The 16554-nt window shown below is 42.7% G+C and overlaps 1 protein-coding gene across 1 annotated transcript in view; it reads right to left on the bottom strand.

Annotated features, from left to right (window-relative positions):
* Positions 1–16554, bottom strand: part of SORBS1 (sorbin and SH3 domain containing 1) — a 220370-nt gene that overhangs the window by 170705 nt on the left and 33111 nt on the right. Inside the window, exon 3 of the mRNA XM_055793988.1 lies at positions 9042–9141. Coding sequence (XP_055649963.1) covers positions 9042–9136 — 95 coding nt within the window. The 5' untranslated portion in view covers positions 9137–9141. The remainder of the gene's footprint in view (positions 1–9041; positions 9142–16554) is intronic.

Below are 16554 nucleotides of genomic sequence, written 5' to 3'. Positions count from 1 at the left end.
ATTAATTAGCACATTGTATACAGTAACACATCAGAATAAATAAACCCTGTGACAAACATCTGCTGCCATCTCCTACTAGTGACCCGAGTGTCTGCAAACACATCAATTGCACCCAAGTACACAGGCACAGAGCACATTGTTAAAAATAGGACATGTAATTTGCACGAAGGTTTAACATTCCTGTTTTTTCCCCAGATTCAACCTTTAAAAAAACAGTAAACTTGTAATTCAACATTTGCAGAGTGGTTAGAAGTTTCTCTGAACTCTCCTTTCCCCCCCCCCCCCCGACTCCAAATACTTTCCCTCCCCTACAAACAGAAAACACAAGAAGAGACCTGTTCATCACATGACCTTCCTTTGGAGGAATCCTTACATTTGTACTTTCTGAATCACTGATGTATTGAAGAAAAAGGAAGCTGCAAATAATATTCACGTGGAGCACATAATTCTTACCTTCCTGACTTTTAGGTTAGCCTTCTGGGCATGGAAAATTTATTAGGCACTGTTTCTTTCTTCCTGTAGACACCTTAGGCATGAGTGTGTACGTGTATGTTTCTGTTTACATTTACAAAAAATCTGATGTATTCCAAAAAAGACAAACTTGCTGTGTTTTGACTGCCTAAATATCACTATTTGTATCTTCTTTATGGTATTATCAAACAATATTGGCTTTGTGGAACAGGATTATCTTTAAAAATAATCACTCCTGTTTAAAGATAAGTATACTTACTGAACAAGAAAAGGGGAGCATAAAAGAAGTAAGAGTCATTAGGGATACTAATGTGGCAGACGTTTTCTGTATGTGTATACGTGCAGCAGAACCAACATGGTCCAGCCTTTAGAAGTCATGAGATGCTAACTCTGCTAGTAACCTTGAGCAAGCTAAACCTCCTCTTGCCTTCCCATACATTCTATGTAGACGAGCTGCCTGGGACAGATGCTGTTTCTTTTTCTGACATGGTAGCAACAAATGTAAAGAAAAGCAATGTTTTAGTAGCATAATTCATAAAAATGTAATACTAATATACCAAATATTGCCCCAGAACAACAGCAGTTAACAGCAGTGCCAGGCAGAATAAAGAAGCAGCAACTACAAGGAAGCAATGGATAGACGAGTGAAAAGCACATTCTGCTTAGAACAAATCCCATTACCAATCATCTGGGCTCTGCTCTGATCCCCTTGATTTGGGGGCTACGACAAACACCCACATGTGGAGGTACAGCAGCCATGGCACTGACACCAGCACAGGGCACTTACTGGTTAAAAATCAAACATGGGCAACAGCAGGAGCACAGGCAGTTTTGCTGAAATGAGATCTGCACAGCAGGGCAGGCATGGCTTTTCTTCATTACCCTAATAGCCTAATAAATAAATAAGGGATAGTTGTGTCCATGGTAATCACGCTGGTGATTTTTTTTTTCCTTCCTTTCCAAGACACCTTAGAAAAGAGGTAGCCATACCAAAGCTGCAGAATCTGATCTGTAAATAAAAAACTGAGACCTAAATGAAGCCCTTTCTGTGATAAGATTTAATTAAAACTACTGTGAATTCTCAGGCATACAAACCATCTACCATTCATTAGACGCTGGTGATACCTGAAGCTGCTGCCAGTTAATTTTCACTCTTGAATTTCTTATGAACAGATTGCAAAAGGTATTTACACCTCTGCATAGAAGCACATAAAACACACATCTTTTGGAAACGACCGAGACTAACCAGTAGCCTCTCCTCTACTTAAAGACACAAGGCTTTCATACCCGGCCATTCCCGGCTTCTGTTTTACCCAACTACAGCAAGTGTGGGCTTCCTAAACTACAGTATTCTCAGCATGTCACATGCAGGGCAGCATCCATGCGCCGCTGACTTGGTAATTGCATTATCTGCAGCCGCTGATGAATGAACAACCGTAATGCATACATCCTGGGTTTAGCTCTCTCGGGACAAGTACATACAGTCTCCCCCCACCAGATTCACTCAGTGTGCTGAGTCTGAAGGCACACAGAAAATGCCCGTGTGCGTTCGCTCTCCTTTTAAAACCAATGTTGTATTCTGCTCCTCCTTCCCGCTGACAGAAACGTAACATTTCTGTTCAGGCGCACAAGAAACTCATTCCCAAACCTACTCCTCCGCATCTGCAAGGTATTTTACCTGCAAGCAACGAGGCTTAAATAAAGGCTTGCGAAAATCGTGTTGTGACACCAAGCCCACCCCTAGATATTGGGGGGGAACAGAGAGAGGCGCTAACATCCCACAGCATAATGGCCCTTTAAAGAACACCTAGTCCTTATGGGTATAAATAATCGCAAGAATAAAATGGAGCCAAAGCGATTTTCATCGCAGGGGGGGAATGACCAGCTGCCACAGCTGGGAAGGCACGGAAAGTTCAACGCGCAGACGGGCTTACCTTGGAGGGGCAGCAGCAGGCTCTGTGCCTGCCGCGCCGCGCCGAGCCGAGCCGTGCCTGCCGAGCCGTACCGAGCCGAGCCGCCGCGGCTCCCCGGCAGGCACCGCCCCCCGCCCGCCCGCCCGCCCGCCCGGCGGCCCCGGCGGCCCCGGCAGCCACCCGCTCGGCGCCGGCACGGAGCGAGCCCGGTGCCGGCAGCGGAAGCAGAAGGCGCTGCCCCGCCGGGGGCGGCGGGCAGCCCGGCGAGCCGCAGCCCCTCGCCCGACCTGTTGCGCGGGTCGGTGGCTGCCGGCCGTGGCCGGGGTGCTGGCACTTGGCGGGGGTGACACGAGGGTGTGGGACTGGGGAAGCCGTGCATCGGTGCGGCCAGGACCGGGGCTCGGCAAGCGGTACGTGCAGGGGGGGTGTCGGTGCAGCCGTCCTTGTACTGGCTGCGTGTAATAGAAATCACAGAAAAATAAGGAGGAAGGGATGGAGGCGCGGGGAAGGGGTTACTGGTACATCACTGACTGCTTCATCTGGGAAAAAAGATCAAACGGAGGGGAAATCCCTAACAAATCCCTCTCTCGCTCACCCTGCATTGCATGGGGTCAGTACCACCGTTCTGGTTTCGTGAATGCTTGAGGGCACTACTCCTGGGTCGGCTTAGGTGCTCTGCAAAGGCAAGGGTGAGCCAGTCCGTGCGCCAGAGCATATACACAAAACGCGCAAAGGCACCAACCCACCGAAGGCCTGATTGCGCCGCCTTTGTGTGAGGAGGAAACGCAGTGGACGTAGAGGGGATTTCATCCTTGTCAGCCTGTCGGGGCATACCGTGTCCTTTTTTTGCCGTAGCAGTTACAGGTCTACTTGCTTTCTTTTTCACCTTCAAAGTTCTCATCTTTACTACACTGGCTGCCACAGGAATCTAATTTATTTGTCTTTACTCAAATGCTACCCACGAATCAAAAACATCACCAAATGATTCAAACCAATTGCCAAAAGAAATTACTTAGATCTCAATCTGTAAACAAGTCTGAGAAAAGATCAGGCCTATCTTGGCTCCAGCTGCCAGAAGACACAAAGGAAGTTTAGCACCAAACTTTGCTCCCTCTAAAAGCACACTAACCTCTCAGAGGCCGTGGAACAACCTCCTTCGCTCCCGAGAGATGCGTGCGTACAAAGGCAGGCTAGCTGCCGTCCAGATGGGGCCCGGAAGTTTGCGGCACTGATCCTGAGCAGCCCTCCGCTCCTTACAGTCCTCAGGAGAGAGGAACGTGACTGTCATCGCCGAGCAAAATGGACAGCCATGAAATCTCAAATCTGAAATCCAGCCTGGGCAGAAAATAAATGTCTGTTTTCCTCTCATCTGACAGAGAGAAGGGTGATAAAATTTGTGGCATCCTGCCAAAACCATTGAACCCACTTATGCACAAAAACTCATATTACCCAGGTTGAATAGCATCAAGGAGGAAAAAAAAACCCCTAGGTTTGACATTTGATTCACCAATATCCCCATCCCTCAAAACAAAAAAAAAAAGACTCCATGCTTCATAAGAATAATGGTCTGAGAGAATAACTGAGAGCAAGGCCTGGGGTTGACCTAAGAGCTGAAATGCTCATTTTCAATTTAGAGGCTCACTGAAGTGCAAAATATGTGCAAATATGTATATACAGCTCCATGCAAAAGAGGCAGAGCCCAGGATCAGTGTAGGTGGACGGCCAGTTAATCACTGTAGCCTTGATCTCTCCTGATCTGTTCAGGGTCTGTAAGGGTTGTTTGCCTGTCTCTGCTCTTGAAACAGTGCTTCCAAGGGCCAGCTCAAGTACCTTTCATTTAAATAGATTGGGGATTTGCCAGTTCATCCCTGAACCCAGGAATTTGCTGGTTCATCCCCAGACCCAGGAATGTCAATCTGCCCATGTAGAATAGCTATCCTGTTCCAGCTCTTGCGTAGGGAAGGCTGGCCGGTGCCTAGCAGGATAGGTTCATCAATCAGACCTATCCTGCTAGGTGGCAAAGAGCCACCAGCAGCACAAAACAAAGCTGGCAGTGCCTTTCCACCAGATTAACGCCTCTCAATGCAAGAAGTCCTGGACCACACTTTTTATCTGCACTGTGTAAGTACCACTCCTGCTGTCCTTAGAAAGATTATACAGTTGCTTATGGACCCTGTGCAGCACTACAAATGAGTTGACGGGATCACAGTGAATGTGCAAATGAAGGTCTTTTCTGCTTGCAACAGAGGAGTTGGGTCTGTTATGATACAAGCTTAGCATTGACATGGCCACCAAGCTAGTCCCACCCACAGCAGCAGGCAACCGCAGTCAAACCATGGAGAAACTACTTCAAGTGAAAGCGTACTTACACACACAATCCAATTTTCAAAACCTGTTGAGCTTTTCTGAACATCCACTTAAATAAGAGCAGATATCTTTCATAAAATGCTCTAAACCCAAGCTTGCACCATTCAGCTCATGCAGATAAAAAACCCATCAAACCATCCCCAGGCTATCTGCAAGAAGCCAGCGTTTCCTCTGTAACAGGAGAGGGCTTTGTACCTTACTGCTGTCAGCAGGTGACTTTACAGATGCCCATCTGCTAAGCCATTTTGTAAACAGCAAACACTTGTCTCCTGCAATGCCCCATCTTCCTGCTCTACTCAAAAGCAGGAAGCCTGCCTTCCTGCTTGTGCCCCTGCTGTATTAAAAAAAAAAAAAAAAAAAGGCATATAATTGACTGTGATGTTACTAGCAGCCAAGCTAGTAAGATAAGTCACAGATGACACAAGAACATGAGAGCATGAACACAAGTACGTAGCAGGGCTAATCGTTTCATTAGGAAGAAGTGAACCCAGCGCTTCCTCCATGGAGGGAGCTACGTTACCAGAAGGAGCAAATCCTTGACCGCAAGTTTACCGGTTTGAATCCAATGCAGAGGCAGCTCAGGCTGAATGAATGAATATTCCCCACTGTGACTGCATCCTCAGCAAACTGCCCCAGAGAACAAGGACTGAACTCTCTTTTTCTCTTCAACAGTGTCTCCCAAGGACAACTACAAGGAGGAAACCAACACTGCCAACACTTCAGGTGCCTGTAAGAACAACTATCTAATAGCCTCCACAGTAATATCAATTGACAGGCACCCCCTCTTTAAAGGGTTTGTCCTATGTGCAAATACAAAGACTGCACCACACTTACAACCCTGAGACATTAGCCAGGTGCTTTGGAATTTTAATGCTAATCTAAATAACCTCACTGAAACAAGATAAATGTAATGGCTAAATAACTGGTATGAGAAAACAGAGATAAATGGATTATGGGGCAACACAGACAAAAAGTACACAAAAGTATATCAGAATAGGAAGACTTCGGCTTCACTGCACATTTGCTTCCCCCTCCCCCCTTCCCACTGAAATTTTGAACTGTGAGTTTTAAAAAAAAGTGTCCCTTCACTAGATAGCTAGCATTTGAATCCATATGCTAGTTCCAGGAGCTGTCATACCTCTCCCTTGAAATTATTCTGTGCTCACACAAACCGTGTCACTTGGTAGATTCTTAATATGTAATAAATATATAGGCATAAATACTCCTAACTGCTGCAGTTTGTGGGACTTCTGTGATATCTTTCATGATGACGAGAGTTTATCACATTGACCATGAAATTCCCAAACTGCATCTCTAGATTATGTCACAGGTGGCACACATAAGGCTTTTGGACGAACAGGCCCACTGCTGCCATTTAGTGCTGGAATGGGGGTCCCCTGCATGAGGTGGCACAGGAACTGCATGGGACAGAGCTGGCTAGCAGCATGCTGGCAGTGGCGTGAGAGGAGGAAAAATCCCTGCTTGACTCAAACCCAGATAAACTTTCCACAGCACTAAAGCAAAACCAGCTTTTTATTTGTAAAATAAAGACATTTTTAAAATAAAATCTGACACCACTGATCCCAAACCCTGCTGTTTCCATAGCCATAGTCCAAGAAAAAGCGCACTGCCAGGGTGAACTACCCCACTTCCTAAGACAGCAGTTTAGACAAGCAAATCAAGTGGTGTAACTCTGGCCAGCCTCTCAGTGTCACTGCCTCAGTGCAGGTATACTGACTGCAGGCCCCTCTTCTGGGCTCCCACCATTCACCATCACTCAATTTAAACCAGACACAAAGTCATGCTGATTCTGTGAAGGCATCCAGACAGAGCAACTGCAACATTTTCCAACGGCAAAATCATAGAGTGTAGTGAAAGGGAAATTGTATTGAGTTTTTCCATTTCTAACAAGGGATTTGCAAGCACACAGGCTATGTTTGTTCAACTAGAGTTGAAAAGAAAACCAGAATCATATGAAACATCCCTTTAATCCATGAACCCAGTGAACAGGATGGCCCCAGCTATTGTGTCAGTACATACAGCTTGGGGTCCTTAATCCTTCAAATTATTGGCATGGTGCACTTGCTCTGTGACAGCTCTTTCAGATCTTTTCCCATCTCTATTGTTTTGTTTTCTGCTTGAGTAAATAGTAGAGCAAAAGTGAGACACATTTGTTTCTGCTGTCAGGATGAATGGCCTGGATCTTCACCCCCCTGCTTTTTCTGTTGACATTGTATCTTGGCTAATACACATGGACTACCATCAAGGAAGGAGTCTTCTCCCGTTTAGTCTTGTATGAAAAACGCAGAGTGGAAATGATGGCGTGAGGTAAAAAGCTGTTGAGGATGATGGCCAAAAGGACAGGAAAAAAATTAAAAGCCAGAATCCACCTTATTTACATAACAGACAACCATTCGCATCCATGGTGAGCAAATGCAAAGTGAACAAATTGCCTCCATTTTACAAATGGAGAAATAGCAGCAGAGAATGGCAATATGCCCGTGGCCACCCCACAAACCACTGGCAGAGCAGAGCAGAGATCTCAGGCTTTTCGAGGCCTAATTTCATCATGTATCCACTAGGCAGCTCCACCTTGTTTTTGCATCAGAATTATTACAAATTATTAAACCAGGATCACGGTGATTTATACCTCCTTTGCACAGACAAACAAGGGAAGCTGAGAAACTACTCTGTGGAAAGGTTCAGCTATGAGCTGATCTTGAACAGCTCAGGGCATTTGTGTCACAGTTTTCAACCTTGGTTGTGGTAAATGCTGCAGGCTCCCAGCTGCTATGGGAGCAGTCAGGACAGCATTGTCTTCTGGAAGGGTTTGCACTCGTTCAATGAGCAGCCTTTATTTGTCCTCCAAAGACTCTGAGTTACTTTTAAACCATTTTAGAGTCTCTAGAGTTCCACTACCTTTATTCTTTGTAATATAAATGGAATCACAGCAAAGAGCTATGATTCGCGTTGGTATTGGGAGTGAAAAGGGAAGAAAGCATCATTCTGTTTGTGCTTGCTCTAAAGCCTCACTATAGAGATAGGACAAAGACAACCTTGGCATCTGTTGTTATATTCCGAATCCCAGGAGGAATGAGGGCTCTGAATACTGGTTTAACACTTCCCTTGCTGGGAACTATGTAAAGGGAACAGCAGGCTCTGCAAACCAAGACAGATTTCTTCTGAGCAGAGACAAAGTTTGACTCTTCCGCCTCTGTCTTCCATCACCACAGCCTATTCCTTTTCTGTGTCTGGTAGGCTGGGTGGTATGGAGAAGGATGTATAGATGAAATCATTCAGACACATAGCTCTGTTTCCCACTTTGCCACTACTTCATGCAGCCCTGTACAAGAACACTTTGTCCACTCTACCACATTACCTGTATTTCTAGCCCCATCAATTCCAGTAAGGGCTGCCACACATACCAGTGTCCACAGACTTGTTCCCTGTCCCTAATGCAGAAAGTCAAGAAAGTTTTCATTTCCCTGAGCCTATTGCAGACCATATGTGCAAGAAATCCATGCTTCCTCAAAGGGAGTGTCTTGCTGTGCAGTTGTGACAGGGTGTGTGGGCATATGTTTCTGCCTGGCCTAATTAATCATTAAACCATTTCAACAACCAGTTCTTCTTTGGCAGGCTACGCAGGGTCATTCATATCTATTAATATATACATGCACATAAACACATGAACACAGAGAGAACACAAAGCCATCTTTCTTAATTAAACACAGCTCATATTTTTAACAGGTAATGTTATATTCCCTGATAAAATATAGATAATGCTTAGAATAAATGCTTTCTATAAACGCATTATAATGGCTGCTTCAACTTTTTGTTGTGAAGAATAGTTCTGACAACAGACTAGATGGTTTATGAATAAATAATACTAGTAATAATAACACTAAAGGGGTACAGAGTCCAAGTTCATTTCACATTGCTTGAGTAATTCTAAACAAATTTTTTCTTTCACTGATACGTTCTCATCTCTAATAGAATTCACAGGGACATGCTGTCCTAAAGAGGGATCAGATCTGACCTAGGGAACAACAGGGTTCATCAGTAGGGAGACTTTTCCCATCTGTCTCTACAGGTAGCAAAATACCTTTATCTGGCTGGAAACTTCAGCCGGCACAATGCACGAAGTGTGCCAGATCTCAAAAGTAAACAGTGAGGAAAATGGTAAGCAATCAATAATACTATGCAATGTCTGTGACTAACCATAAAAATATCTCCCTCAGATTGTCTGCCTTTCCTGTGATCCTCCTCTCCAAGATTTGATATTTTTCCTACCTTAAAAGAGCAGAAATTCTCTGTGGCTCAGGACAATTTCTTCCCTTCCACTCACCGAAGAACTGAGAGGGCTCTTCTGCCCATTCCTGCCCCATCCACCCTAGGAAAGTAGACAGAAGAAATGAAAAAAACTTTAAAAACCTGTAGGAGAAGGTGAGCTGTGTTGTTGAGGGAAGATTTTTAAAGTAAAATTGCAGAAAGAACATAGGTTTAGAGACAGATTGAACTGTTTACATGGACAAATGGAAAAGCAAAAGTGCAGGTAATGATAGATACTTTTTTCCCTTCATTCAGAACTGTTTGGGACTGATTGTTTAGATGAAATACCAATCCAGCTTCTGTAGTCTAATTTTTAATTTTAAATGCAAATTGAACTGAACAGATCTGGAAAAGTTCTGATATAACTTCTAGGATTTCTGTGTTCTTTGCCTTTCTTTATACCTGTTTTTAACCAAAAGATAGGTAAAGAAACAACTTGAGAGATGTGCTGAATCTAAACATCTTTGGAAATTAATAAAGCAAGAGAACCGAAGCTTGTAATGCTTTATATATAGACCAAGGCCCATCACCAAGTCTCTGACCTGTGGATTCTTACTCAGCACCAGTGACAGCCAGGTTTATTCATCAGTATTTTCACTTGTGAAACTGAAGTCTTGAAAGCAATTTGAGAGAGGAGCAAAGCACTTATTCTCTGCTGGGATTTAATTTGCTTTCTGCCTGTATTTCTGTCAGCCAGAAGGAATCTTTACCTATCCACAGCAAGCACAAAACACTTGCAGTGTGAAGGAACTGAGCACAGCGACATTAAACAGAAACAAAACCAGAAACAAAGCTAAAGTTGGGAAAAAAAGCGTTATAAAAACCAGGTTCCCTCACCTCTTTTTCATCACAGATTTAAGCTTGTACAGAACATTAGATCTAAGTTCAGATCTATCTTGCATAAAGAATCATAATAAATAGTGGTAAACTTAACACTCAGATTTTGAAATAATAATAGTTGTCATCATCGTAATCTTGCTTTCCATTAAAGGCTCTACAGGCATTTTGGGAGCATCACTGAACTAGTACTCACAGTCCAGCTATTGCACAGACAGATTTTCTTTTCAAATTTCTTTTTCATCAAAGAATAAAGTACTATGGGATGAGTACTCCCTCTCTCCACCTTAAAATTTAAGCTAAAATAACCTGGAAAGGTTCACTCAAAAGCCTAACTTAAAACATCCCCAAATAATCCATTTCCCACCAGGGCAGTTATCCTAATGGGTGGACATCTAACTTGAAACCTGTATAATGCTAGGGACAGAGCAAAGTAGTAACTCCAGGTATTCATTCTTTGACCAACCTACTTGAAGCTGGGAGTCATGCTGAGTCCCAGCCTGCCACCAGTAGCCTGCTTTCAGTACCCAGTTTACTTCCAGGCCTTTGTATTCTTCATGGCAGATTTAAGTGTAATGCCTTGTTGCCTCATGCCCTTTCTCTTCCAATTCCCAAAACTAACTATGTAATCCACAGTCTGAAAATCAGGATTTTCTAGTTTTGTAAGTAGTCACCATCCCACTGAGGTAAGTTAAGTGCTCTCCACAAACCTTAGACATGGACTTGCTTCCCAACAGCTGATCTGCTGAGTGGCTTAAGCAAAGGTACCAGTGCAAAAGTTCTAGCACAGAGCACAAATCCTGCTCTGCCACCCCTTTGACAGGTTGTTTAATTCCAGTTAAGGGGCAAAAGGAAAACCGGATGCAGTACTGTTTTAAAAGTTATCACAACTAGTCAAACAAAACTCGAGTCCTCACATTTGCGTTCTGCTGCATAGTCTATGTCTGTCTCAGTCTGAGGCTTAAAACTGCTGAGTGAGAAGCAAGCTGTGTATGTGGAATCCCTAATGTTCTGAAACGTTTAGATAATATCAAGTCATTGTGCTAGCATTTGTTTGAAATAAACATACAAATTACAGAGAATTACTGAAAGACATACCCTGAGTCACTGGGCTTTCACTGTTGTTCGCTGAATAAACCACTCCACTCTGGGAGTGTCAGTATTTTATATCGTAACCACAAAGGATCAAAGAGCCACATCTTTATGACATATACCTTATAAGCATATAGAAATACTTCTGCTATTTACTTTGGGATACCCTTAATGCCCAAGATGGGAGTCAACTTTCCTCTGTAGCTTTCAAAGCAGTTTCAGATGGAAAGCAAAGCTCATTATTTCTGAGACTCAGAAAATTAAATTACTGGCACACAGTCTAACACCAAGCCATGGATCCAGGACAGAAATCCTGCGGTTCTGACTCCCAGTCTGAGGTCCTGTGCACCAAACACTCCATTACAGGACAGTGACTGCAAGGTGTAATCACGTCTCTTAACACAAATTAAGACATTTTTTCTATTCCAGAACAGAAATCTGTCCTTTCATATCTGTGAATTACCCTGAAAACTCCATTCATTATCTCCAAGCCATTAAAATAATCACAGTTTTGTTTTGCAATCCCAGCACTTCTGTCAGTTGCTAAACTAGTGCTTTCCTTTGAGATTGCACGGTATTTTAGGAAACCTATCTGCACAAAAGCCTTTGTCTGAGAACATTTATCAATAGAAACCATTTCTATGACAAATAAATCAATAAACGTTTGAAACAGGTAATATAGTGCAGCTGAAGGAGGGCGATGCAGAGCTTCCACCTAAGGATTATGAATGTGAAACCCCACCAGGTTACACAGTGACACAGATTGCTGCTACCGAGGTATTTCAGTGGTGTGCTTGGAACATTGTCGTTGTGCTCAGACTGTTTTGAGCCTGTTCCCAACAAATAAGCAGCTTCCTTATTTAGCTGGCACCTTGCTTGACTGACCCTGATGGGATGGACAAAGGAAAAGAGACTGAGTGTCATTTAGTGTGCACACTCCAGAAGTGACAAGAGGATAACAACATTGGGGTCTACTGGGCAAAGCCTGGGGTTACTGGTTTTGATACTGGACTACAACGATGAATCTCCTGTGCCAAGTCAGTCTGATTGTCATTATTACCCAGAAGAGAAGCTTGGGGACAGATTTTTGTCCTCTGCGTATTAACCAAGGGAATACATGCAAATGTAACAAGCGTTAAAACCATCAGTTGACTTAATAAATATGTTTGGATATGCAACAGGACCACTCCTGCTTTACTGGCTGTAGCAACCATTTTAAGAACATTGCCATGTGCCATTTATTGCACTGCATACACAGAGTGTACTTCTTCTTTCTTCAACGAGAACTTTGCTGTGATTGATATAAGGACACATTCACTAGCAATTTTGATAATTAGACACACTCCAAGGTATGGACAAATATAAGTCTGCCAGGTACATTCTTGTTTGAAAAGCCACGTATGCATGTACGTATATATGCATATTCTTGTTCCCATGCCACACAATGCATTATGTAAAAATTGTTATACTTTGTGAACATAATCTTCTCGTGATTCTTGAAGCTACAGAGAAGTTGGTCTGCCTTCCAGTGAACATTTAATTTGCCTGAATGTTAGCTGTTATGATAAACAGATTGTAATTAATGTGGTCTTGGAAAATTTAATCCCTTTATTACTACATTGCACCCTGAGTCTGTAAAAGGTGCTGTAAAAGGTGCTCAGTGGCTATGGAAAATTAACTGCATACAGTAAAGAAAGACTATCACCAGCTTCCTAGTGCTTAAAAAAAATAAACACACACACATCCCTTCATGAGTTGGGTACACCAACACCATGCCTTCACTGACTAGGCAAATACAATCTTTGGCAGGAGGACAACAGTGCAATAGAGACTACTGCAACAGAATCAGAAAAAGGCCATATTGTATATGGTTTGGAGAAAATGTCATACGTTAATTTGAATGTACTTTTCATGTAAATAGAAATTACTAGACTAGATGGTAATGGTCTAGAGAAAGACATTTTAAAAGGACTATTGTCAATGGCACAAACCCTGCTACACTGGGGTTCATGAGATTAACCTTGAAAGGTTCATAGAAAAAAATGCAATGCAAAAGGATCACCTTGGCAAAAGAAATGGTAATCTGATGGCTACTTTGGAAAGCAACTTTCAACCTCAAGGTACAACCCCTGCCATTGATGCCAGCATTTTTGATGGAGCAGTATTTGTGAACATGTTGAAACCTGATGCTAGCAACATGATTGTGCTCTGAAGTGTTTTGTCATATCCTTGAGTCACAGCAGCAGGATTGTAGGCTGAGCTGTTTGTGCTGCCAAAAGTCTCAAGGCTCAAACTAGAGAGGAGAAGGCATCAAAAGATTTTCCAAACCTCTAGTACCAAGCTAGCACAGCTCTGACCCAACATGGTACATGAGCTACATGCTGAACAGGGCTCTGACGGGTTTATGCATGTGATGCTGGCACCTGAGTTTCCTTCACCCTCAAAACATGGACAGATTGAAAGCACACAGAGAAAGGCCCCTCCAAAAGTAAGTATTTGGCAACACTGAATTGCATTTCCCTGGAGGGCCCAATAGGGCATGCAAAGCATGCACTGAAGATTGGGAAAGACTTTATTGTTTCCTTATTAATTTTATGCTGCACATTTCTGTAAATTTCTTTTTCTATCATTTCTATATGTTTATAAAGTGATGTATACTCCTGAAACACAACAATTATACATACACCAATCTGGGTTACAACTATTAGGAAAGAGAAAGAAAAGTTAACATCATTATATAGCAAAATTGCATTGGGGACATGCTACACAACATGTTAATTCTAGTATTTTTACACAAACTTAATCCACTACAATTCATTGCTTTAGCTTTTAGGAACCCTTAGACAGGAATATAAGCATACAAAATTAAAAAGTAATTGGGATGTGTTAACAGGATTAACAGTCGGTACTGGGACAATACCAGGACTCAGATTTCAGGCAAGCCACCACTGGTACTGTGGAAAGGTCTAGCATAAACTTCAGATTTTAATGTCTTTACTAGCTGACAGCCTAAAATTGTCACAAACTTAAGGCTTCATTATGAAACCCAGAACTTTTCATAAGTTCTGGTTTTTTTCTTTATTGTCCTTAGGCAGAGTAACTATAGGAGGGACCTATAAAAATCCAGAATCACTTCGAATCTTGCTAAAACCTTGGCCTCGATGACATTCACCAATAGTAAGTTCTATTCCTTAATTACATGCTGTGTGAGAAAATATTTCCATTATTGCTACATCAGCATATTTCTTTGTGTTTTGTTGTTGTTGTTCCATCTTTGCTGCAGCAGCCAGACACATCACGAACCTAGAAGACCCATACAATTGAGCAACTTTGATTTTGGAACCAACTGAACAGCTCAAAGCAACTACATGTTGTTTATACACATCCTGGAATATGCAAATAGATTTATATCACCTAGGTGAAGCACATTTTATTTGAAGAACAATAGACCAAATACCTGTCTTGTGAAACTCCAATTAAACTAATGAGGTTAACCTCAAGCTGGATAAATAGTAAAATAGATTCCTAGGGATATATTATCAACAGAGATCTGACCTGATCTTCCTTTAAAATAAATCACTACGTAATCATCTTCTGTGCAAAACCAAAAGTCAGTGTTCCCCCCACCCTCTCCCTGACTGTAAAAAGCCGCACCGTATTAAATTAACAGGGGCCTTTGACTTCTCAGCCTTTGGAGGTTGTGCCTGTGTGTGGTCTGTTCACCCTGTGAAGTATGACCAGCAACTCATGTGCGTCTGCCACATTTGCTCAACAGCCAGGAGTGGCCCAGAGTATCGGCTGCAAAACGAGGCACACATGGCAATGATTAACGGGGGCTGCCCCAGTCATGGGGGGGAGCTTTGAAAAGGGCACAGAATGGAGGAGAAAAAAGCACCCCTTGAGTTTGTAATGCATTCACAGCTAACTCTCAAGAGTAATGAAGAGATAGTGCCTGTTCCTAGAAGCAAGAGAAAGCAAATTAGACAAACACATTATGACCAGGATTTATGACGCAATAAAAATGAAGAATATCATATCTGGAAAGATCATAATAAAAGTATCAGCTTCCTGGCAGTTCTCAAACTGCCAGCAAGGCTTCTAGACTATTACAGAGAGCTTCAAACAACAGTTGATAAAGAAATGAGGGGAAAGTAAGAAAAATAGCATCCCTTATGGTAATTTATAGAGTTCTGTGACATTACTTTGCAGATTGCTTCTTTCACCTACAAATTTCTACAAATTGTATGTGAGATATATGTATACACGAGCTGTGCACAGAAATAAGCATTGTGATATGAACGTCGTAGCTGCAGGATAAGTAGAATTCAGGCTTACTTTTGTGTTAATACTTGAGAACTGGCCCTTTCTCCAGGGTTAGACTAGAGGGCTCTGAAGTTGCTCCAGATGCCAGCAGCCTTATATGGAAAATACAGGGCAAAAAAAAAATGTTAGCCTAAGCCAAAAGGCTGGGCATCAGCAGTCTTCAAGTTGTCTTGACCATCATCTTTTTCCTCCTGTCATGCCCCTTTTCCATATATCGGCAAGTGTTACATTTATCTCTGTGTTGGGATGGGGGAAAAGATGAGTTTTCACATCTGCTGAGTTTGCTTGCCACGCAACTGGCTGTGCAGTGCAGCTGAGCCCTACAGCACTGCCACCCCACACAGCCACCTCTGCAGAAAAAACGTGGGAACTGCAAAGCAGCTATCAGTCTTAAGGCTTTTATTCCAGGGACCATTAAGTGCTGCTGACCAGTCTCTAGGCTCCCTCAAAACAGAAGGAAATACTCTTGTAATACCTCTCCTTTCTGATCAGACCAAGTACAAAACACTGGGTAATTTCCTGCTGATTCCACAGTTTTCTCTGGGGTGGGTGCACAAGGCACCATTTGGTCACTCATCATCTCCAGTGCACAGGCGGGTCTCACGACAGATGGAATCATGCAGCTTTCTGAAGCAGGCTGCCTTCTTAAGCAGCAAAACCTCAACTAACCTGAAACAAGCAAGCAAGCGAGCTTTCACACAACTTGGATTTCCACTTTTTTCCTGCCTGAAAACCTCTATAGATCACAGGAATGTGTATGAGTAATATGTATTACAGGTAAGCTTCTCAATATATCACAGCCTACACCACTTGACTGTCTCTGCTAGTGGCTGTGATAAGAAGGATGAGGCTATCCAGTCCCAGAGTCTGAGACATTCAGTTCCAGAGTTTGAGCGTATTGCATCTATCTTGTGCAGATTTCCTAATGCTTAACTGAGAAAGAGGCTTTGATTCATCCGGCCATGTGCATCAGTCAATTCAGATAGGGAAGATGACAGGATATTAGATATATATATTTTTTTTAAAAAAAAAAAAACAACAAGTCAAAGGAAATGGAAGAAGCAATACCTACCTTCTAATCGTTTTTCTACTAACATTTGCAATTAGCTGTATGTTTTTAGCTCTTTGGCCTCGTCAACATATTCAAGCAGTTGAGGTAGCCAGTGGTATTTCATTTACCAGTTTTTTGAGGTAAGAGCAAAAGCTGTTCCTTTTCCAATCA

This window comes from Falco peregrinus, chromosome 1 (assembly GCF_023634155.1).
Source record: "Falco peregrinus isolate bFalPer1 chromosome 1, bFalPer1.pri, whole genome shotgun sequence".
Taxonomy (NCBI): Eukaryota; Metazoa; Chordata; class Aves; order Falconiformes; family Falconidae; genus Falco; species Falco peregrinus.
The sequence above is the reverse complement of the archived record's forward strand: the minus strand, read 5'-3'. Positions and strand labels throughout refer to the sequence as shown.